The 22,894-nt window shown below is 44.4% G+C and overlaps 2 protein-coding genes and 1 long non-coding RNA gene across 3 annotated transcripts; 1 reads left to right on the top strand and 2 right to left on the bottom strand.

Annotated features, from left to right (window-relative positions):
• Positions 1–9,247: 9,247 nt before the first annotated feature.
• On the bottom strand, positions 9,248–10,280 carry LOC124669216. The gene is made up of 3 exons (XR_006992066.1): positions 10,123–10,280; positions 9,617–9,965; positions 9,248–9,504 (listed from the first exon to the last, which is right to left on the bottom strand). It is a non-coding gene; the product is annotated as an uncharacterized LOC124669216 (long non-coding RNA).
• Positions 10,281–10,730: 450 nt separating this feature from the next.
• LOC124679107 lies at positions 10,731–12,911 on the top strand. The gene is made up of 6 exons (XM_047214930.1): positions 10,731–11,011; positions 11,647–11,824; positions 11,920–12,127; positions 12,395–12,528; positions 12,615–12,653; positions 12,744–12,911. Coding segments are annotated over exons 1-6 (663 nt in total). The 5' UTR covers positions 10,731–11,009; the 3' UTR covers positions 12,846–12,911.
• A 4,338-nt stretch (positions 12,912–17,249) lies between these two features.
• LOC124673471 (thioredoxin reductase NTRC-like) lies at positions 17,250–21,941 on the bottom strand. The gene is made up of 10 exons (XM_047209548.1): positions 21,731–21,941; positions 21,429–21,642; positions 21,249–21,354; positions 20,506–20,771; positions 19,661–19,940; positions 19,163–19,270; positions 18,630–18,716; positions 18,440–18,544; positions 18,042–18,172; positions 17,250–17,520 (listed from the first exon to the last, which is right to left on the bottom strand). The coding sequence occupies exons 1-10, from the start codon at positions 21,939–21,941 to the stop codon at positions 17,460–17,462; spliced, it is 1,569 nt and encodes a 522-aa protein (XP_047065504.1). The 3' UTR covers positions 17,250–17,459.
• Between the last annotated feature and the right edge of the window lie 953 nt (positions 21,942–22,894).

The following is a 22,894-nucleotide window of genomic DNA, read 5'->3' as shown; positions in this document are numbered from 1 at the left end:
GTGGAGAATAGGAGCGGCAACGGGCGGCGCGTGGGTGCTGGGGAGCACGCGGGCGGCGGAGAATAGGAGTGGCAACGGGCGGCGCGGCTCCCGAATTCTCGGGAGGTTGACCGCGAGCTGGGAAGATCGGGAGGAAATAGCATATCACACCTTTTGGTGGTGTTTTTTTTTCAAAAAACCAGAACAATAGTTTTTTTTTACAGTAACCACAACAATAGTTTGTTTGGTTGTTGCAAGAAACACCACATTTTGCTTTAATTGTTTGCACAGAACACATAAAAGTAATTAAGCAACTTGATGGCCAATCCATTAGTTAGGCTTAGTGTTACGCCGGCAATTCGTCTCGGTCTGCCACATCGTCAGTTTGGACCGGCCCAACTGCCATTTTTTTTGTTTCGTTTCCAATTATTTATTCTAATTTTCAAAATTAGAATATTTTCAAAAATTGCATATTTTTAAAAGCTAACCAATTTTTAAACAATTTTTTTAATAGTCAACTATTTTATAAAACACTATGAACTACCCATGCATATTATCAACACATACTACCTCCATCCCAAGGCTTATGCCACCTAGAACTCCGAAGTCTGAACAGCAGCTGGCAGCGCCGCCGTCGTGGTACCTCCCGCACCCTTGGGAGCGCCGGGAGCTGCGCTCGACGCCGGTGAGGAAGGGGAATAGGTTTGCGCCCCTTGCCGCCGCCATCTCCGAGGCCGAGGGCTCGGAAGAAGAGATCTAGGAGACGGACGATGATGCGGCTCTGTCGCCGGCCCCTTCCCCGGTGAACCTTGGGTGGTTCTAGCTGGATCTGGGAGGGGGGCGACGCTAGCGTCTATGCCCGGCTCCCCGTGTGTCGCTTGGGCAGAGCGGGCTGACCCAAGTGACGCGGGCGCCCCTTGCCGTGGATGCCCCGTGGCCTCGGCCGCTGGATGGCTACCACGTCTCCTCTGCCGCGGATGTGCGGAAGTTCTATTGGGAAGGCGCGGGTTCGAATAGGAAATACCACCTTGTTAATTGGCCAACGGTTTGTAGACCCAAAGAAGTTGGAGGTTTGGGTTTGCTGAATACAAAGAAAATAAACATGGCCCTTCTTCTAAAATGGGTCTGGAGACTTTACCAAGAGGAAGACACTATTTGGGCTTGTATTATTCGTGCAAAGTATGCGGACCCCTCCGACCTATTTTTGGGATCAAATCAAGGGGGGGTCCCCATTCTAGAAAAGCCTGCATAAGATCAAGCATAGATCAAGCACTTGTTTAAGGTGGGAGCCAAGCACGAGGTACGTGACGGAGTTAGAACCAACTTCTGGACTGGATCGACTGGTGGTTCATGACCCTCATGGTCCCGAAGTCGGAGGTGAATGGGGAGGAGGACGATGAGGAGGCCGCGAAGGTATTGGAGTACCTTGGATGGCAGCGCCTCATCGTCGGCAGAGACGACCCCGAAGACTGCCCGAGGTACTTTATCACCATGCATCTAATGAGAAAGGGTGGTATAAGCCTTGGGATGGAGGTAGTATGTATTGATAAAATGCATATGTAGTTCATAGTGTTTTATAAAATAGTTGACTATTACAAAATTTGTGTTTAAAAATGGTTGGATTTTCAAAATATGTATTTTTTAAAAATATTCAGATTTTGAAAATTAGAAAAAATAAACATAAAAAGGAAAATCTAAAACGAAACAAAAAATGGCAGTTAGGCCGTCGCGTAACAGTAAACTTGACTAACGGATTGAATACCAAGCTGCTTAATTACTTTTATGTGTTCTGTGCAAAGAATTAAAGTAAAATGTGGTGTTCCTTGCAACAAGAAACCATTGTTGTGGTTCTTTGCAAAAGAAGCACCAACAAGTGATGTGATCTGCTATTTCCTCGAAGATTGGGCAGCAAAACTCGAGCCGGGCCGGGCCTGGCACCCGCAGGGTATGGGTACGGGTAGAGTCATCCCATACCCGTACCCGTTCCTTCAATCTTACCCATCACCCGTACACATACCCGTTAATGGGTACAAGTTTTTTCCATACCCGTCACCCGACAGGATAAATGGGTACCCACGGGTAAAAATATCCGCGCTTACAACACATCAAATTGATAAAAAATATGACATGAGGTGAAGTGATCCTAAATAGGGGTTTAATTCTCACTAACCTACCAATAATTGTGAGACCGGAAAGAGTTTGGTTCATCCTATCAATGTGAAAGCTTTATTAGGAGAAAATTAAGTACTTTAGAATATTACAACAGTCTACTTATCAAATTTTGATGGGTACGGGTTCCACGATCCCGTACCCGTCCCATCGGGTACATTTTCGCATTTACGAACTCATGGGTAATATTTTATCGCATACCCGTATTTTTATTGGGTTTGTACCCGGCGGGTACGCGGGTTATGGGTACCCATTGCCATGGGTGCTTCTCCCTGGCGCTCGCGCGCCCTGGAGCTTTCTAGTTCGCTGAAGATCAGCTAGTTGGGCCAACGAGCGTGGCCGGCCCATCCGGGCAGAGCGGCGCCAGTATCCGCCGGGATCGAGAGGTCGTCCTGCATCATCAGGATTTGTCCCACTCCGCGCGCTTGTACAACCAATCAGACGGAGCGCACTATTTAAACCGGTTGATTTTTTCATGGGAAAGCGAGGTGGGACTAAACATGGCTTGGTTACACATCGCGATTAAAAAAGCTACTGTATAGCCAAGCGGCTCACTGCTACCGCTGCCAACCCTGGTCCGGTGGTCCCGCACGCGATGCATGCGCGCTGCATTTCCGGGCCTCGTGCGTTTGTGTGCATGCACGCATGCATCAAGCATATGAGCCGGACTGCTGATACTACTAGCACCTAGTACTTGCTATGCATGTTAGCTTGAGGGAATTTAATGCTAGTGATTTTTTCTGGTAGATCCTCTCGCTGTACATGCATTTTTTCCGTTTTATGTGACCATGTGTCGCACATACGTGTCTTGTAATATACTATCACAAGTTAACTACTCCTTTCGATTTATATTAATTGAGTACAATATGGATGTATCTAGAATTAAAATATGTCTAGATACATCTACAATAGAGTCAATTAATATGAACCAAAGGAGTAGCTAAATTATGTGGGAAAATAATTTCTAGGTGGGCAAATAAATACTTATGAGCGAGGGAACAAATCGCTATACGCTAGGGAACAACAGACAACATTACAGGGAACAAGAAATATACATCCAGGAACACAACCTTTTGTGGAACTAACTTTCAGGAACAAAAGGAGCTAATCTTTCAGAACAAAGGAACAACTCAATGTACACTAGGGAACAAGAGAAAACACCATAGGAATAATACAACCGAGAACAATAGCCTTTGTAGAACTAATTTTTTAGAACAAAAATAACAAATCTTTGTAGAAAAAGAAATAACTCGCTATACACTAGGGAACAACATACAACATCACATGGAACACGAAACATACATCCGAGAACAAAATCCTTCGTGGAACTAATTTTCAGAAACATAAGAAACGAATCTTTCAGAACAAAAAAACAACTCACTATATAGTGGGGAACAACAAAGAACACCACGGGGGACAAAGAAAATATACGCGGGAACAATAGCCTTTGTTAAACTAATTTCTCTAGAACAAAAGTAAGGAATCTTCATGGAAAAAAGAAATTACTTGCTATACAATATGGAACAACAAACAACATCATAGGGAACAAGAAATATACATCCGAGAACAAAATCCTTCATGGAAATAATTTTTGGAACGAAAGGAACAAGTCTTTCAAAAAAATAGAACAACTCACTATACAGTAGGGAACAACAAGAACACCATGGGGAACAAGAAAAATACACACAGGAACAATGGTCTTTGTGAAACTAATTTTTAAAACGAAAGGAACAAATCTTTCAGAACAAAGGAACACCTCACTCTATACGAGGGAACACAGATAACATCACAGGGAACAACAACAAAAAAAACCACTCGGGAACAAATGCTTTTGTAGAACTAATTTTCTGAAACGAAAGAAAGAAAATAATTATACGAGAAACAATTATTTTAACTAACTAGAGCAATTCTAGTCCTTAAAGAATACAAAAAACATGAAATAAACACTACAAAAAAATCCATAAAAATAAAACAGAACTGGAAGAAAGAGATACGTACGTATCTTAGCAGTACAACATTTTCTATCTAAAAGCTCTCACTAGTGGAGAAACGAAACATGATGTGGCCGGCCAACTCTTTTTTGTGTGGTACGTACGTCAGTACGTGGCCGGCCAACTACCACACAAACCAGCCAGCTCTTGTACAGAAAGAACGAACCATCTTTTTTTTTTGAGCCATCTCTTCTACCGAACGACAGAACCAAGCGACCAAATAGCTTAAACGGGCCGAGCCCAGTATGAAATTCCTTCAGCGCAACCATACTCCCTAGCGCGCGCGCGCTAGTGAGCAGTTTCCATTGCCATCCCTAGCCAGGTCTAAAACGCCCGGTGCAGAAAACTTAACCCAAACTCAGCCCGGCCACACCGTTGGGGCATATAAAACTATCCTCAACCTAGCCTGAACAAGGAAAAGCCTTGCCCGGCCCAAAAAAAACTCATGTTCTCTAAACCCGTGCCTAGCCTGGCCTGAAATACACAAATATGCGTTCTGGATATGTCTCCGCGGACATTGTACGGTCGCGCCGTGTGACCATTTACGTGTCTGGAAGGACATTTTGTCGGGCCCGCCTGGTAGCGAGTCTAGCTCGATGTGTCTTCTCAGCAGCGCCAGTACTGGCGACGCTTCGGCTGCGCCATGTTAATGGTGATGCCTCGCCTGTCGAGCACCCGCTGCCCACATCTGCCAATGAAGTTAATGGCGCTGCCTCGCGTGCCGCGCCCCTCGGCTGCCTCCAGCGCATATAAAGAGGGGGCGCTCGGCTGCCTCATCTCATCTCCTCCTACCAAACCCTAGCAGCCGCACAACATCCACCGTAGCACCGCCTCGTGCCTATCCTCCACCTTTGCCATGAGCAGCGTCGTTGCGGCCAGGCGCCTCCACCTCCGACTCCACCTCCCCCGCTCGATAGCTCCGATGAGGAGAACGAAGATAGCGCGGACAACGTCATCGACGCGGCCATGGACACAAAGTTCATGGCTGACGCGGAGCAGGAAGCAGAGTAGGCGCGGGCGGCCCACGCTGCGTTCGACGAGGAGCAGGAACCTCGCAGGGAGGCGGCGATCGCAGAGGACGCCTCCGACGACTCTGACTTCGATGGGGCTATGACGGGCCAGACCCGGAGGAGAAGGCGGCAGAGCAGAGGGCTTTAGTTGAGTCCTTCGAGACGCTCAAGAAGGCTAAGGATGCCGCGAACGAGGCGTTGCGGCAGCGGCTGCTAGAGGACGTGGCGGCCCACCGAGCTCTAGTGGCCGCACGGCGGATGGAGCGGCGGGTGGGCAATGGCGGAGAAGTTGAGGAGGAGAGAGAGGGGCAACGACGGTGCCGGTCCATCAATCGCCATGAGGCACTTATTCTTCCTTCTTGTTTTTCATATGTACATTTCTTGCATTGGAGCTATGAAAGAAATGTTGAAAAATAATATGCGTCGGCCCGCTGGAGGCACCCCTTGACGCAAACGAACGCGCGGTCAAATATGACCATTTTCGTGTCCGCGGTCCGACGTAAGCGGGCATGTGCGGCCATTTTGAGCGTCTCAAATTCGTCGCCCCGTTGGAGATGCTGCAAGTGCGAAAGATTAGGTGCACATGTGCATAGGAGAAGAAGGCTAAGTGCGAGAGATTATGGGCCTATTTGGTTGCTCGTGAAGAGGTTTCCCCCACTCGTGGAGAAGAATCTGGCCCGTTGCTTGGCCTACTCGCACGGATTTCCTGCGCACGAATTAAAACAGGCTAAATGTTGGCCCTCGAGGCACGCTTGATTTGGGTGTTGTCGCATGTGTAGATGCTGGCGAGCGCAACGTGCCTCTCCTCTGTATGTGTTGGAAAGCGCGGGAGATGGGACATGCAGCATACTTCCTACTCCACTACCCTCATCGCTCAAAAACCCCGCTTACTTCCTCAGCACCTTCGACATGGCCAACATTCCTCCACCCCCACCTCTGCCGTAGAAACCCTTCTCCGTGCAGGCTCAATCCATGCAGGAACGCTGGGCAATGAACCAGATCCAATTGTTGGGGACGACCAGTGACTTCGATTTGGCCAAGGTACTCAGAGCTCCGTCGACGGAGAGCTAGAGGTCCGCGTGCCAAGGGCTACGCCGACGGTGGTCTCATTGGAGGTCGATCGGGACCTCTAGTGCGACCGCGGGGAAGGCGCCGGCTTTTGTTGCCCGTTGCGGGGCGAGTTTAATGTGCACTTCTATTTAGCTTCTGGGCTGGCTTCTAGGTTGTGGATAGGAGAAGCCCAAAAGAAGTCTCCAACTGGTGCCTTGCTTATTTTGGCCGAGAAGCCTCCGTCTCGTGCAATTCCAGAAACTACTCGGAGGCAGTTTCCCGAGCTTCTGTTGAGAAACCTTCCCACATAGCATATATATTCGGTATAAAATTTTCTATATAATGAGCTCCGCTTAATGAAAATTATAATCTTGATCCATTTTAGCTCATTTTATATTATACTAAAAACTAGAATACATATGATATCATCATGTTTTATTTGAGGCACATATCTAATTTAGGGGTGTTATAGACATTTTGCAACTCAACGCAACAATAAGCTAAATTTCCATAACCCCAAAAGAATAGGAGGAACTAGTTTTAGTACATTCTTCCCACCACAGTTTCTCTGCACCGTTTCACGTAAACCGGCTTATGCATAAGCAGGAGCCCAAAAGAAGTCACCCTAAAATAATTTGTCAAACGTTGCCCATAAAGCTTCATACGTTTTATGGGGTGAGTTTAAAATAAGCTACATGGCATCAAATGTTGCCCGTAAAGCTTCATAGGTGACGTCGGGTATGCCATTTAGGTGTACGAGTAGCTCAAATGATACATACATGTTGTGTTGCTGACGAGCCTAAGCTGTAACAGAATTTGTCTGGTCAAGTTGAGGAAGAAGTGTAGCATCAGTGACAATATTGTTGTTCAAGTTTCTTTGTTGGAGTGGCATTTTTGTCTCTGTTCAAGCTTTGTTAACATTTGTATTTATGCTTTGTTAACATTTATATTTATTTGTACAACTAAGAGCCATTACGATTTATGAGCTTTATATACAATGCAAATTCATCCCAGTAAGATCTAAGTATGCCATATTATGTTCTTGAATATGGTGTACATACTAGGAATGCCATGCTACTTACAATTTATTTGTTGAAATCACTTACCTAACCTCTTTATCTTATTCGCAATTCCATTATAATTCTGTATATTCAATGGTTATTGAAAATTATTTTCCATTTGGACGAACATGAATTGATCTTACTGTCCAATTTTCGCTGACATGGCAAGAGAATCAGCAAGTTGCTTTCTTTTGGATTGTGGAAGATTGCATGTGTATTCATTGTCTTGGTTTTTGTAATCTCTTATGACATTTTTTGAATTTTTTTACCTTGATTGTAGAACAATTGCTGAAAATCAACAAATTTGAGCCTATGGAATATGGATGCTATTTTGTAATCATATATATGTTTTGTCCGGTTCTGTCACCTAAGATAATCATTATATTAGTTTGATTACCTTTTCCGTTGCGCATTCCAGTGAAGCAACTACTCCTTCGAGCATATATGAGAGCTTCAAGCATATATGAGAGCTTAGTGTGTTGTTTTGTGATCCAATACATTGGTTAGTTTTTTTTTTCTCTCAAGGAAACATAATTTTGTTTGTAATGCAGCATCAGGTTTTGGTATATGCCTTTTGGTTTTATATTGCCATACCAATTTGATGCATTCCTTAGAAACAACCTTGGGCAGAGTCCACCATCTTTAAGAGCTCATTGATCAATACCAATGTCACATGTGCGTCGAAGGTTTGCAAATCCTACTTGAGATAATTAGGTGGGTTTTATATTGAATGAATTTGAATTGTTTGTTTTATAAAATATATACTATACTAGGTGACTACTTTTAAAATTTTGATCCCGTGGCCCACGACCATTTTACTACTAGTTTAAACCAAAGTAAAGATCGGGTTGTAACCGTGACAAGTTCGAGGGGTAATATGGACCTCAAAGAAAAATAGAAGAGGAGAGAAGAGGGATCGGTTGCGCGGCAAGCCGCTTCTTTTCTCCTCTCGCGCCCGTACCAAACCCTCTTCGCCCCCGCACATGGATCCGCCGGCACCTAATCGCAAGAGGCGCCGCTCACCAGTCCTCGGTAGCCTCAAGAGCCCCTTCGTCTACGTTCCTGGAGATGGGACCAAGATCGGCCGCTTCGTTCCGCGCGGGAGCGGCGCTCAATACTGCTTCCCCGATCAGCCGCCGCCGCCGCCGCCGCCACCGCCAGGGTATGAACATCGCCGACGCTTCATCATCAGTTCTCGTCGAAATCCGTTTGTTCTTTCATCAGAATCTCTTTGCGGGGTGGGGACCTACAGTCTCGTCGAAATCGATTTGTTTTGTGCATCTTTTCCCTTTGCGTTTAGCCGTTTATGCTGATTATTCATCCATCTCTTAAGTTATATATAAGATGAACTGTCCCTGTACTTATCATCCCTGCTTATCCTGTTTCAGGTGTGAGGAGAAGGAGCTTGTACCTGGACCATCAGTACCAACGGCACAAGCGGTGCAAAATGTCTCTTCCTCTATCCTGATGCCTGGTATTACAACATGCCGTGAATCACCCATCACTGCTGCTTAGGGTGACTTCTTTTGGGCTTATGCTTATGCATAAGCCGGCTTCTGTGTTTCGGTGGGCAGAAACTGTGGTGGCTAGAAGCAGAAGCTAGTTACGACTATTCTTTTGGGCTTCTGGAATTATAGCTTATTTATTGTGTTGAGTTGTAAAATGTCTATAAAGCCCCAAGATTTGATATGTGCTTTAAATAAGTGATGATATCATATATATGTTGCTTTTTAGTAGATAATGAGCTAGAATTGAATCAAGGAAATTATGAAAAGTCGGATGATAATAAAATAATGGTGTCATAGTTTAGTACATGCGAAATAAAATAAATAAATGTCTTAGTGGATCCGAAACTACAATAACTAGATAACAACCCGCGCGTTGCTGCGGAATTTTTATGCACACATTGTGCACTCATAGAAAAAGAATGGAAGAACGAAATTGCACAAACAACATTTTTCCATATCTGCTTGTGATGCATCCCATGTTCATATACACTTTAGTATGTGTCAATTACACCGATGTGCTCAATTAGTAAGTCACAACAATTTCCCACCATGCTAATGATCTAAAATTTACTCTCTTATGCATCAAACAATCTATTTAAATTTCAGATAGAGGGCGTCTTGTATTTATGGCATCAAATAACAAAACATATTTAAGCTTACAGAAAAAGTAGACAAATAAAACTTCCCTAAAAAAGTTAACAAATAAAACTTCTGAAAACTATGTCCACTTCAGAGCCTGCAAGTTAGGGCGTTAGATTGTTGTAAATATGAGATCTTGGAGAAACAAAGCAAATTAAATGGAGGCAGAGGATTTCCATTGGTAAGACTATCAATTTGAGAAAGTTAACCTGAACATCAATGTGGTCTGAAGGGATCCTAGATGTAGGTGCTCGTCTATAGCGAGAAAGCCAACTCATCGACCAAGATAAAACTGAATGAAAGAGTACCGTAACTGAGCATCTTGTAAACCTAGTAAGCTGCTGGAGTGTCATTGATATGTATAGCAAGTAATCAGTTTTAATAGCATCTGCAACCTATGAAAGAATGAAGAAAATACCACACAAAATCTCATGATAAAGTAGTGACAGAAATATATGCAGGAGCTTTCTAATGCCACACTGGCCAATATGTTCTGCACTCTCTGCACCCTAATCAACAAACTGTCCAGGGACTGAAACTTCGTAAAATTGATGCAACCTGCAAAAATATATTGGGGGAAACAACTCAGAAATATATTCAGGGACAGAACGGAAAGAAGAGACATGGTTTCATATATATTCAGGGGCATTACCAGTACATCAATGACTAGCACAATGTCAAATTAACAAGAACAAACATTGGAAGGAGCTAGTACCGGTGGCTGTGAGGACGACATCGATGGAGCGGAGCAGAGAGATCGAGGTCGTTGGGGCGAGCTCGAACTGGATGAGCTGTAGGTCGGCGTCGGTGGGGAAGATCACCGCTGGAGGAGAAACGCGTCGACGGTCGGCCGGCGGGAGCGGAGCAGAGAGATCGTCGCCGCGTCCTTGCTGCAGATGGAGAACCGGCCGTCGCGGGGCGAGAAAAGGAGGGATGCGGCGGGGGGCGGCGCCGCGGCTGCCCTGCCGGAGCTGCGGTGACGACGGCGGGGTCAGCGGTCGGGGAGCGGCGGCGCGGGCGGAACCCTAGGTCGGGGTCAAACTATCGCCATGGGAGGTGGGGGTCGAGCGATGCGGGAGGTGGGGGTTCGAGCGATGCGGGGCTGGGCGTGACGGTCTCGCTCGTCGATTCGGGCTGGAGAAGCTCGGGAAATTCCTAGAAACTGGTCGAGACCAGTTTCTCGCTACGTACAGAAAATGGGCTTCTCGGTGGGAGGAAGCTGGCCAGAAATTGGGCTGATCTTTTGGGCTTCAGCGGTTTGCCACCTAGAAACTGCTCTATAAGCCCAAAAGAAGTCACCCTTACTTTCCCTGTCCGCAACAGCCATCCTTGTTCCCTCAGCAGCCAGCATGGCTCTGCCCCTACCAGCCTATCTCGCCACATTCTCACTACCCTCAGAGGCCTCTAGGGCGCCGCCTTACCCCGTCTCTAGGGTCACCTTTTCTGCGCCGGGTACAATTTCAGTGGGGGATTGACTTCTACATCAGGATTGACCATGCGGGATATTACCACACATATCCTCACGTTGGTGGGATATATCAGACCCTGCAGGAAGCAGAACGTGGGATTGAGCGCTATCTTCATGGCCGCCGCGATCCAAAAATGTAAAGTTCCTCAACTTCCTTCTAGATTTTCAGCCCACCTGTTCAATTCTTATGGCATGGATCGAGAAATGAAGGAATTGTCCTAAGTTAGGCTAGGGAAGAGCTGAGTTGGTAGGAAAAGATTCCAACGAACACGTTCTCTAAATTCCCATTTTGCAACCTCTGCATTTTCGTAACTGTATCTTTGAGAAAAGCACATGTGTAATGCTATGAAATGATGTCACCTTTTATTTATATCTGTATGGTATTTTTATCTGAATTGTAACTTGTACTCCGCAATTAGTTATCCTCAATCCAGTTAGCACACAACTCTGTTTCATCGTGTACTAAACTATAGTTATAGCCTGAACAGTAAATTCCATTAACCAGTCAGCTAAAACAGTGCAAAAGGAGCACCCAATTGAGGATTTGAAAATGAAAGATGGATGTTTTTTTCTTGGACAGTAAAAATATGTGTGTTGAAAATCTATATGTACTTACTACTTATAGGCAAGTATAAACATTTGAGTTTTTTTTGTTGATTACATGATCACTGTGCAGTAGTAATTCAGAATTCTTAGTATCACTGTTTATTCTCCACACTTATGTAAAAGTGTCATGTACTAATCATGTAGAAGTACTTTGATGTAAACTAGGTTTAAGATGGATAATGTTTCACCAGTGGACATCGCTATACGTCAATGTCTTTACTATCCTGATGGCGCAAGGAGGAGGCCCTTGAGATCAGAACCAGTTGATGAAATCCGTGATAGTAAGCTCCAGTTGGTTCATGCTTTGGTGGACAAGTATAACGAGGATAACAATCTTTTTGGGGTTTGCTCTCTGTCCCCCTCTCCAGCCCTCATTCTCTGTCCTGGTATTTGTTCATAGCAACTAATGGCTCATCAAATCCATTCTTATTGTTTTAGGATCGTGCATATGAAATCAACGCTGTAGGGTGCTACCAACCATTTTGTGAGGGTGATGTCCGCACCTGGTATCATCATATCAATTTCACTGCAAAGACTAAAGGAGCGGTTTATAGCGACGTCTTCTTCGCTGAAGTCATATTTATGCTAGGAGATTCTGAAGAATTGCCGGTCAGCTGTTTATACATGGTTAAACCTACTGATAATGGTAATCTATCTCTTAACTTATTTGCTGCTGAAAAGTACAGTTTAATCCGTGGGTTAACTTTGACATAAGTGTTAGATAGTATTTATATCATCCTTTATCCCGAGCTTTATATTTGCTATATCTTGAACTGGTTTGTGATTCTGAAGAATATCCTTTTTTGTTACATTGCATTTTATCATCATGCAATTATTTTATTGTTGCCTGGTTTGTGATTTGACAGTTAATGGAAAGTTTTCCCCTCTTTGTCTCCTATGTTTTTGAATATAGGTAACTGCTTTGGTTGTATGAATCATGGAAACTTTGATATGAAGCACCCCAACGATGTTGGTTATGTTGGTGGTCACGTGCTGAACACATTCATGCCATTCAACGGACCTAAGCTATGCCTTGACGATGAAGACGTACGTATGATGATGATTTATTTCCTAGCAAGTCAGCGTTTAAAATTTTGTTAATTCTTTTGTTGCTAATGACATGTCTTTTGCAGCTGGAGGCAGAGGAGGCTAGGCTGAGAAGCAGTTTACAGGTAAATTAGCATATTTTGTGTGGTATGATACAACCTTTTATAGTTACATGACGATTGATTACTCCTTTGTTGTGCATATGTGTTGTTCAGTGCCTTGATAGTCCACAATTTAACCCTCCATGCGGTCTGGCCAAGAAATACCCAGGACCCCCAGGATTCTTGGGCAGTGGGATTCCCGGGCTGTATTTCTAGGCAAAGAAAATATCCAAGAGGCTAAAGAGAGTGGAGGCAGGGATGAGGACTTTGTTCTTAACATTAATGCCGTTTGTACTTATGTACCGGTTCGTTTAGTTTTAGAAAAACAACCGCGGATTTCCACGCACGCACTGCTCCATTGATAACCGTGGAGGCCGAGGGTGGGCGAAAGCTAATTGCTTGTTCGTTAATTATGGAATCGGATGAATTGTGCAATTGTCACGGAAAATGGAATATATTTCCGTGTTCAGTTAAGAAAAACAATTTCCTGAAAGGGAATCGGCATTCTTGAACTAATCTAGAGCTTTGAATCTTTGAAAACGCTAAATTTTTCAAATTTTCAAAAAAAATCGCGGTTGCGGCCACAACCCCGTCTCCCGCTTTGCTGTCCGCGGTGCACTCGGCCGGAATGCTACAGTCATTCTGCTCAGACTACCTCGAGTCTGCCCCCTGGGACAAGGTTGACAACGAGGAGATCCTCACCTACGTCCGGTGCATTGGCGGCGCCCAGTACGGCAGTACGACTGCGTCCTCGCCTGCCTCCGGCCCGGTCGATCCGCGCAGAGAAGGCTGTAGCTCCTCTGCGTGCGCAAAGAGGGCGGTGTTGCCGGCCGTTGCTATGTCCATGGGCGCGCCGACATGGTCCTTCAGGAACCTCGTTCCGCTTGGTGTCAGTGAACCTGGCTAGCTTGGCGACCACTGCAAACGTCCATGTACTGAATACATCGGCGTTGTAGTCTTGTAGAGGCATAATGCGAGCTGCAGCTGCGCGTACGGCCCCTGGGCGCCTCCGCACGGAGATGCTGCTGGCCGGGAGTTGATCCCCAAGGAAGTACATGCGGCTGGCCTGGAGGCGACCGGCGCGGGGCAGCTGTAGACTGTAGTGTGGACTGTGGACGGCGTGCACTCGAGGCTAGCTTCTAGATGTATTTGAGATTATATTTTTTTTATCAAAGATAGCTAGCTCACGTTGCGTGTGTTTGCAAAATTCTCTATTGACCAAATCTAACTCATGGTTAATTTGCTTTACGTTTTCAGTTTTAATTTATGTTAATTTGTAAAATGTAAATTATGCTTTTTGGTGCACCCGTCTTTTTTTATGAGGTGTGCCGGTGTTGTCGATTGGCGGCAATATATGCACCACCATATGGCCGTCGCCGTCCCTTTACAGTCGTGATGTGGAGAAAAGATCCCTGCGTGTTGTTCTTTAGCGTCAACGGCTAACTCACTCTTGATTTGTCTTTGTCGACGGAGCGATCGTCAACTGTTACTCGCAAGTCTCCACAACCACGATCACACCAGAAGGTCAGGTGGTTAGAGCACACAATGTGCAACCACCAGCGCAACAAGAACTATGTCTGCTTCGTCAACCAGTCAAAGATGGTGTCGGTAGTGGTAATGCTCACACATGTTATCACCTTCGGGCGGTCAACATCAATGATGCAATCGTGTCAGGGGAACAAGGCACATATCTAGATTTTTTATCCCGTCACACCGCACAAGCAAGCTTCCTAGTACATACATACACTCACTTCTATAAACGCACGCACACACGCTATATTTCCATGAGCACCTCCCCAACTCCGCTCACTAAGACTCACTCCTATAGATGCCAGTATACACATCCTATTCTTGTGAGCACCTTCGAAAGATTGAGTTCAAAAATTGATTCGACGGATCTTGAAATTGACGAAGTCACCATAAACGTCTAGCTATCGATGGAAGCATCGTGAACAAGAAGTTGTGCAATTTCCTTCGTGGTAGTTTAGCTAAAAGGTATTTGGGCCAGATTTTACTAAAACGGTTTAAGTTGGTTTTAAGTTGGTTTTTTATAACTTTGTTAAAACTGGACTACACAATACACAATATGTAAACCTAAAGGAGCAAGCATATCTCTTCTCATTCCCTGTAGTGTGTATAAGTATGTGCTAACTAACTTATGCACACACGTCTCTGAACTTTGAAAAATGTTCATACTGGAAGTTGAAACAAATGCATATTAATCTCAATACTTACATGAAATCACCCTTCCATCCATCCAATGATGTTCTCCTAGTATACAGTGAATCCCATCCACAACGATTATGTGATGCTTGCTAAAATATGCTCATTTGCTTGAGTTTCTACATGCATATCACAGAAATGCATATTGTTATACAACTGCATCTAACATAGTTTCATCATTTTGCAGCTAAGAGAAAGAGAAACATGCCACATGATCATAAAGTTTGGAGTTTATCTTGTATTAGAAGCACTCAGTAAAGACAAAGGCACAGTGGTACAACCAAAAGACAAAGAACTTGTAGCTAATCTACTGAAAACGAGTGTAAGAACAGTTGAGCGAATATGGAGGAAGGCAAATGAGCAGATTGCAAGAGGATAATAAGTTGATGTGTCTAATAAAAAGAAAGGGAGATCTGGTCGCAAGAGGAAAGGCCTTGGTCTATCGAGGATAACGGCAATTCCTTTCAACAAACGGTCTACCATTGTAGAGAAAATTCCAATGGTGCGAAATTAAGCGAGTCATGAACAGTTTAAAGCCTTATTTGAAACCAGCCAACAAAATTGATAGGCTCAACTTCTGCATCAAAATGCCGGATCCAGGATCACTATCTAATTCTTGAGGTTGAGGTTAACAAACAAAAGAGCTTGAGGTTTTTTCGCAAAATTGCCGTTCCGACTCTTTTTTTTTTTGGATCGGAGGGAGTACTATATTTACTTGGTGATCTAGCTTATCTGTTAAGAAAGCATCAACACTTGTTTTCCGTTCATAAATCATCCTTGCTCATCCTGTACCGGCGCCGAAAATTGTCAGCATGAGTTGCGTCATCTGCGAAGTTGTTGTTGTGCAGCATGGTATGTCCCTCCATCCTCTACCGGGGCTTCGACTTCTTTCTCCTCGGCCTTGATCCTCCTCGGCGCGGCCTCTTCCTCTTCTCCGCCTCGGCGTCAAGCATGTCCTGGAGGGACGCGATGATCAGCAAATGCTCCCGGAGGTCGTCGTCGAAGGTTTGCTCGTCCTCCACCAGTAGGGCAAGCATCTCGTCATCGCTATCCATGTCTAAAGCAAAATCAATGGTTAAAATTGCGCCGCGGCAGACGAGGCAACGAACAGCGACCAATCGCGCCTACCTGGCAAGTCGTCGAACACCTTGTGTGCGCGGAGGTGGGACGGATTTGACGGCGCGTTCTGGTGCTCGCTGGCGAAGCGGCGGCGGCGAAACGTGCAGCAAGAGTGCCAGCCGCGACGACGGTGCCGACTCTCAGAAAAGATCAGCCGTCGAAACGGCTGGCAAATCCAGCGGCGGCGGAGGGGTGGGAGGCGCGGGAGGGAAGGAGCGACGAGAAAAAAGGTGCGAACCAACGGTTTATGGAAATAGTCACCGACATGTGGGAGCCCGCCTCGCTTTTCGTTGTGTCCGGCGTGTCCGGAGTATCTCCTGTGGGGCGGGAACGGGCTCGGGGCGCGGCGGACAAAAAACGTCTTTGAGGGACGCGGTTGGGAACGTTTTTTTGTCCGGCGTGCCCCAAATCCCTTTGGAAGACGGTTTGGGGGACGCGAGTGGAGATGCTCTAACACATGGCGTTCCCACCCCGTCCTCTATAAATATTATTCTGAGCAATGCTATGATGACCCTCTAAACCCTAACCTCATGGCGAAGACGGCACCATCGAGAACATGTAGGCAAAATGTCCGGTGAGTGAGTTTCAAGCATTAGAGAGCAACCAACTATATATATATCCTAAGCGCACACACACATCTACAATGCATAAGACAATCTACGCACAAGCATATAGATTTAATTGAAAATCAATTGAAAAGAAAAAAAATTAAAACATGAGAACACCAACCTCGAAACACAAACGGCAAGATCAACAAAACCTAAAAAATCGAGGGATGTGACTAACCCATGCCTCTAAAAGCTGTCCGGAAGCACTTCCCATCAACTAATCAACTTTGTATATGTCATTTTTTTGAGTTTTTTTTTAGAATCCGTCATTTTTGGAATTGGATTTCTCAAAAACGCATCCCGTGCCATCTGTCTTCCTACAGCCCGTAGGGAAGAAAGGTATACGGGTGAGATGTTTCAGTTCGATCAGGCATGAAGCTGCATGATGAACAGAATGTCCTCAACTACGCATATCTCTTTTCTTCGTGAACCAGGCACTTCTTTTCTTCATGAACGAGGCACTTCTTTTCTTCTTTAACAAAGTCCGGGGGTAAATAGAAACTGGAATAGGAACTGGTTGAGCCAAATTCACCGCAATGCCAAACACAGTTGGTAATCTGCGATTGTGTATTATCTTGTGGACTGAATATCATTGGTTTGTAAAATGCAAAGACCTGAAGAAGTATGCACATTGTTGAGGAAGCGATCAACAAGGGGTCAACAAGACATATATTGTGTACAACAAAGAATATATTTTGCGCCATCGTATTGGATTCAACAATAGGGGCGGTCAGTTAATTTCCTATGACATCTGACTGTACCTGGCTCATCTCAACATTTGACAAAAAATTGGCCACCGAAGTGGCATCTAAATGTAGTCAACATGGGTAAATGAAGGCCATTACACTTCAAAAACCTGGAACCTATATTAAGCTTCAGCTCATTTGTTCGACTCAATGAACTCTCGGTATTCCTTCTTCATCTTCACACCAGAGAAAGTCCTGCATTTCCAAGGTTAAGTAATATCAGAAGGGTAGCAGACACCATGTAAACTAGGCACGGGAGTTCCACATAACCGCATACAGCTGATTTATCTCTAGGCATACATACAACCTGTCGGTTATTTGGTGTGTTTTGGCCTCATTTTCAGGATGGTGACATCTCAACTTAAGCCTGTGGTTTGATCCAGCAACTGTTTATTGTGGGATTTATTATTTCTGAAAACCATGACCACTGACAATTTGAAATAACCATGGGGGCCACTGGCTAATTTGGCTTACTGAAGTGGAATTATGTAAAATGTATAAAAATGGTGTAGTCATACTCATAGAGCAAGAAGATTCACAAAGAACAATGAAATACTCATATATCAGCTAACCCAATGTTTACGTAAGTTGTATCCGTGGTCCAGTAGAAACTATATGAAACATACTACTTCCTACAAGAGAGCACACAAGACACAAAAGTACAAAACTGAACTGAAATTAAATTATTACTGGCAGGACCAATCTATGTGGCAAACCTGATCATTTCTTTGTTCTTAAAAAATTGAACGCAAGGTGTTCCCATGATGCCTGCAGCTTCTGCTATTTCAGGATCCTCCTCGATGTCAATTTCAACAAAATGAACGGTTTCATCATACTCATCTATAACCTGTAAGAAATATCATTTCACAAGCATGAGACAATCATTAGCAAGCAACAAAACAAACAAACAAGATGAACTTATGTAGCAATATATCAGCAGGAGTGTTGCAGTTGCAGTGCTTTTACAATGGTGGTCGAGCAACTATTACATTTAACATGTAGCACCCAAGTGGTAGAGGTTCCTAGTTCCTACAAGGCTACCAGTGTGATCACACCGTGTATCACCAGCATAGAGAAGTACGCTATCTTGCATGAGAAACATTTAAGAACTAACCTTGTTCAGAATTGGTTTTAAGGTTCTGCAGGGACCACATGTGGGTGAAGTATATAGAACCAAAATGAGCCTTGGACTCCCATGGTATAATTTGCGGAGCGCATACTGAAAAGATAGCAAGCTCAGGATCAAGTTCGACATGAACAGTTGAATTTTTATGATCCACTCTATTCAAAAGTATGTTAGGCACCTGTCCCCTGTGCTTTGTGTGAGTAATGTCGAAACCCATCTCAACATCTTTGCCTTCGATCTCCTTCTTTGGTTCTTCACGGACAGGCTGTAATTTAATCAAGTAGAGCACAAAACTGTATTTTATAAGCATAATTGATTGTTACGGAAGATAACCCCCAACAAAGCTTAAAAGTGCTTTAATGATGCATGCACTAAAGATAGCTCTAATTTTATACACCCACAAAGGCATAATTTTTAATATGGAACTTATAGCAACTCACAATTCTATATGGCTATAGCTCATGATAAATAAAGTCTGAACTGTGAACTTTATATATACAAAAAAAATCCAATCTGGCTACGTTCAATGAAATATATGGAACTAGGATGCCAAATTAGCATATGGAGAAAAATAAACAGAAACTACCGCAACAGACATGATACTGACCAGTGGTCATATTCATAGGCATACGATCGGACAGTTTCCATTTAAGTAATGACGGCTAAGCAAAATGAAGCTGGCGCGTGCACATATTTTGTGAATAATATTACCTGGTGAAATTCAACAAGAAGATCATTGGAAACTAAGTATCTTTCAACTGACAAAGCAGCGATGCATCCAGATCCAGCTGCAGTAACGGCTTGCCTCCATTCATGGTCCTGCGTATAAAGATCCATGAAAACAAAAACGGTCATGAGAATGGCTGAAATAATAAACAATATAACGGAATGTCCCTATTTCATGAATAGATATCTAATGATGACTTGGTACAAGGCCTATGTCTTACAAAAATTGCATTTCACAGCGAGGAATCTTCCAAACACTAAGAGGCAGGGATATCATATCACTCTTGAGCCATCAAGACATGATGTACTACTAGCAAACAAACAACATCAAAGCCTTTTTCCCAAGCAAGTTGGAATAGTCTATAAGAAATGACGTCGCGAGGTGATGGCACACATGAAATGCAGCATTAAATCCACTTTTTTTAAGCTACACACTTTAGAACTGTATAGGAGTTTCTAAAAGGGAGTGAAGCATGGAGTTACCTGCACATCACCAGCAGCAAATACGCCGTCAACTGAAGTTTTTGCACTGCCTTCTTCAACCAAAATATATCCAGAACTATCAAGTTCAATTTGACCTTGTAGCAGCTGACTGTTTGGAGTATGTCCTATCCCATAGAATAGACCTTTCACCTCAAGAACTGATTCCTCTCCCGTATCAATTCTCCGCAACTGAATACCGGACATCTGGCCTTTGGAATTTCCGACAACATCCACAGCTTCTGTATTGAAATGTACTGTTATGTTGGGGTTGTTGAGTACTCTGAAACATTCGCCATAATCAACCTGTTAACCAAACATCCAGGCAATTGAAATTTTACTTCATTAATATATTATGCAACTGAAGATGAGCTAAGATCCTTCAAAGAACTTCAACAGATTCATCTACCATAAGTTCCAAAACAATGATAGCCCTCAAGTTCTACGAAATCTCAGGCAATATTGTGATTAACAGAACCTAAATAAGTGAATAACAACCTATGAACCAAGCTGCAGCTAGGCTTACTTCGCGTCAGGCAATAATTGAAATATTAATGGAGCACAATGGCACTAAACCAACATTTTAAAGTGGTAACTCAACTTATTACCATGAACATCATCAAACGGCGAATGAGTTGACAATATTTACAATAGATGAAAGGTAGAAAAAATAATCATATATTCCTTTTACAGTTGTTTAAGCTACCAGCAGATGCTAACACCGAAAATAAGCGAAATCTTGACAATCCATGGGTGAAAATTTTACATGAACAGATAAGACTATTTTTTATATAAAAACACAGTGAAGGATATACTTTTACAGGGAAAAGACTTGGAAAATGTCTTACCGGTCCTGCATAGCTTTGGATGCTCGTAGTTGCTCCCTTCGAACAAGTAAATGAACATGACAGGCATATTTTGTCAAATATATCGCTTCCTCAGTAGCTGTATCGCCGCCTCCAACTACCGCAAGAACTTGACCCTTATACAGTGGTGATGCCCCATCACATATTGCACATGCGCTGATACCTCTACTCCAAAATTCTTCTTCGCGGGGTAACCGGAGGCGCTTAGCAGTAGCTCCAGTTGCAATGATTACGCTGTGAGATTTCACCTACGTATGCCACTGAGATTTTAGTGCAGAAAAAAAGATGCAAAACGATTCATGTGCACTATAAAGTTATGTGACTGCTATCAATCGATATACATATACAGAGACGAATGTCGGGAAAGTAAGTAGACAAAGACCTAACTAAGTAAATCACATAGAATACCACACTGGTTCAGCTCTTTTTATTTCTCTTGCAATTTTCAGTAGCTCTAGTTTGTTTCCTTTATTTTTTCAATGGATCTTAGTTTTACTTAAATCACATACTAATCATTGCAAAAAAAAAAAAAGTGGAGTACCCAGTGCTGAAAGCTCCAAACGATATTTCTAGGCAGCCTTTCCCTTGTTTTTATTATGCAAGGAGGCTGATTCTGGCAATACTAACCATTGAATAGTGACACACTATATAACTTGGTAAAAGAGATAAGTGTGAGTCCAAACAAATTACATGGCACGGCAAGAGGAAGAAGAGAAAGCGGTTACCTCTCGGTCCGTGCTACGAATAACAAACGGCCTGCTCTTCACATCCACAAACTCAACATCTTCCTGGTGAAGCTCTGCGCCCCAGCGCTCTGCTTGCTTCCGCATTCTGGTTTAAATCCCACAATGGTAGTTGAGCACTATGTTAATAATTCAGTGTAAGTATTGAGTATCCTTACTTACTTGTCCATGAGATCAGGTCCAGTTATGCCATCGGGGAAGCCGGGGAAATTCTCCACCTCGGTGGTGGTCATGAGCTGGCCTCCGGGAACGCCGCCGACCTGGTAGCCTTCGAAGACGACGGGCTTGAGGTTGGCCCGCGCGGCGTAGATTGCCGCGGTGTAGCCTGCGGGGCCAGAACCGATGATCACCAGGTTCTCCACTCCCCGGCCAGGATCTGCACGACCAAGAAAGCAATGACCCACTGGTCCACTTCGTCCAATCTGAAATCTGAAGAGACAGGAAGCAAAGAAAGAGCGGCGCACCTGAGGCTGAGGGGGGAGGAGAGGAGGGGGCCTCCTCGTCGACCGGGTCGGCGGCGGGGGCTGCGGCGGCGCGCAGGGCCTTGGACGCGCGAGAGCAGGAGGCGGCGGCGAGAGGGCGGCAAGAGAGGAAGGAGACCCGCCGGCTGCGGGAGGAGGAGGACGGCGGGGCGGCCGAGAGGGCGGCGGCCACGGCGAGGCGCGTGACCGCCATCGCGAGCGGGAGGATGTGGCGGCGGTGGGTGGTGGGTGGAGTGGAGGAGCCGGGAATCGAGCGGAGGTTGTGGAGCACGGACAAGGTAGCGGATGGGTGGATTGGATAGGCTGGACGTGCTGCTGGGCGCTGCTGCGCCTGGTGTGCCGGAGCCTCAAGCGGGGCTCTCTTTCCTTGGTTCTACTTCTCTACCCCACACCTCGCCGCTGTCCTTTTCGGCGTTTGAGCTTTCATCAACCTGCCCCCAATTCCAGAACGTCGACGAGCACAAAAAAACATCTTTGCTCAGATGGACTGGCGGATCACCTGGGTCAATCTTCCTGCCTCACCTCAAATTCATACAAAGCATCTAGGGCCTGATTGATTTAAAGAATTTCTATAGAAAATGTGTAGTCTTAAATTCTACCCATGATGGAAGTTTGATTAGAAATGTTTACTAAGGAATCCTTCAAACAAGATGTCGTACGAAATTTAACATTCACTCATACCTCAGTTTCAGAATCCTTTTTCTTGTATTGAAATCAGACAATTGTTTTAGTATTTTGACTAGTTATAAGGTATAAGAAAATTTGATAAAGACAAATTTTGATTCATATCCGCGTTATTTTTAAGGCCGTATGTGAGAGGTAGTACGGCAACAAATGATCCTCTAATCTCCTGTCGTGTCCCCCAAAACGGCGTTAGATTGAGCGTTTGGGAGACGTGTTTTGTTTGTGTCGCGTTTGGGGACATCGCTCCCCAGTCGCGTCCCCCAAACGCCACCCCAAAACTCTTTTTAAGAATTTTTGATAACACAACCATTATCAAATATAGCATACAAATAAATATGTTTGCGGAGATTGTTTTTAAATTAAAATACAACAAACAATAAAACAACTAAACACATGTAATAAATAGGGTTAGATCAAGGCGCCGCGACAGTTGTTGATAATCTTTTGATCCTCCACAAATGC

This window comes from Lolium rigidum, chromosome 7 (assembly GCF_022539505.1).
Source record: "Lolium rigidum isolate FL_2022 chromosome 7, APGP_CSIRO_Lrig_0.1, whole genome shotgun sequence".
In the NCBI taxonomy this organism is placed as follows: Eukaryota; Viridiplantae; Streptophyta; class Magnoliopsida; order Poales; family Poaceae; genus Lolium; species Lolium rigidum.
Note: the sequence above shows the minus strand (reverse complement) of the source record. Positions and strands in the feature narration are given on the sequence as shown.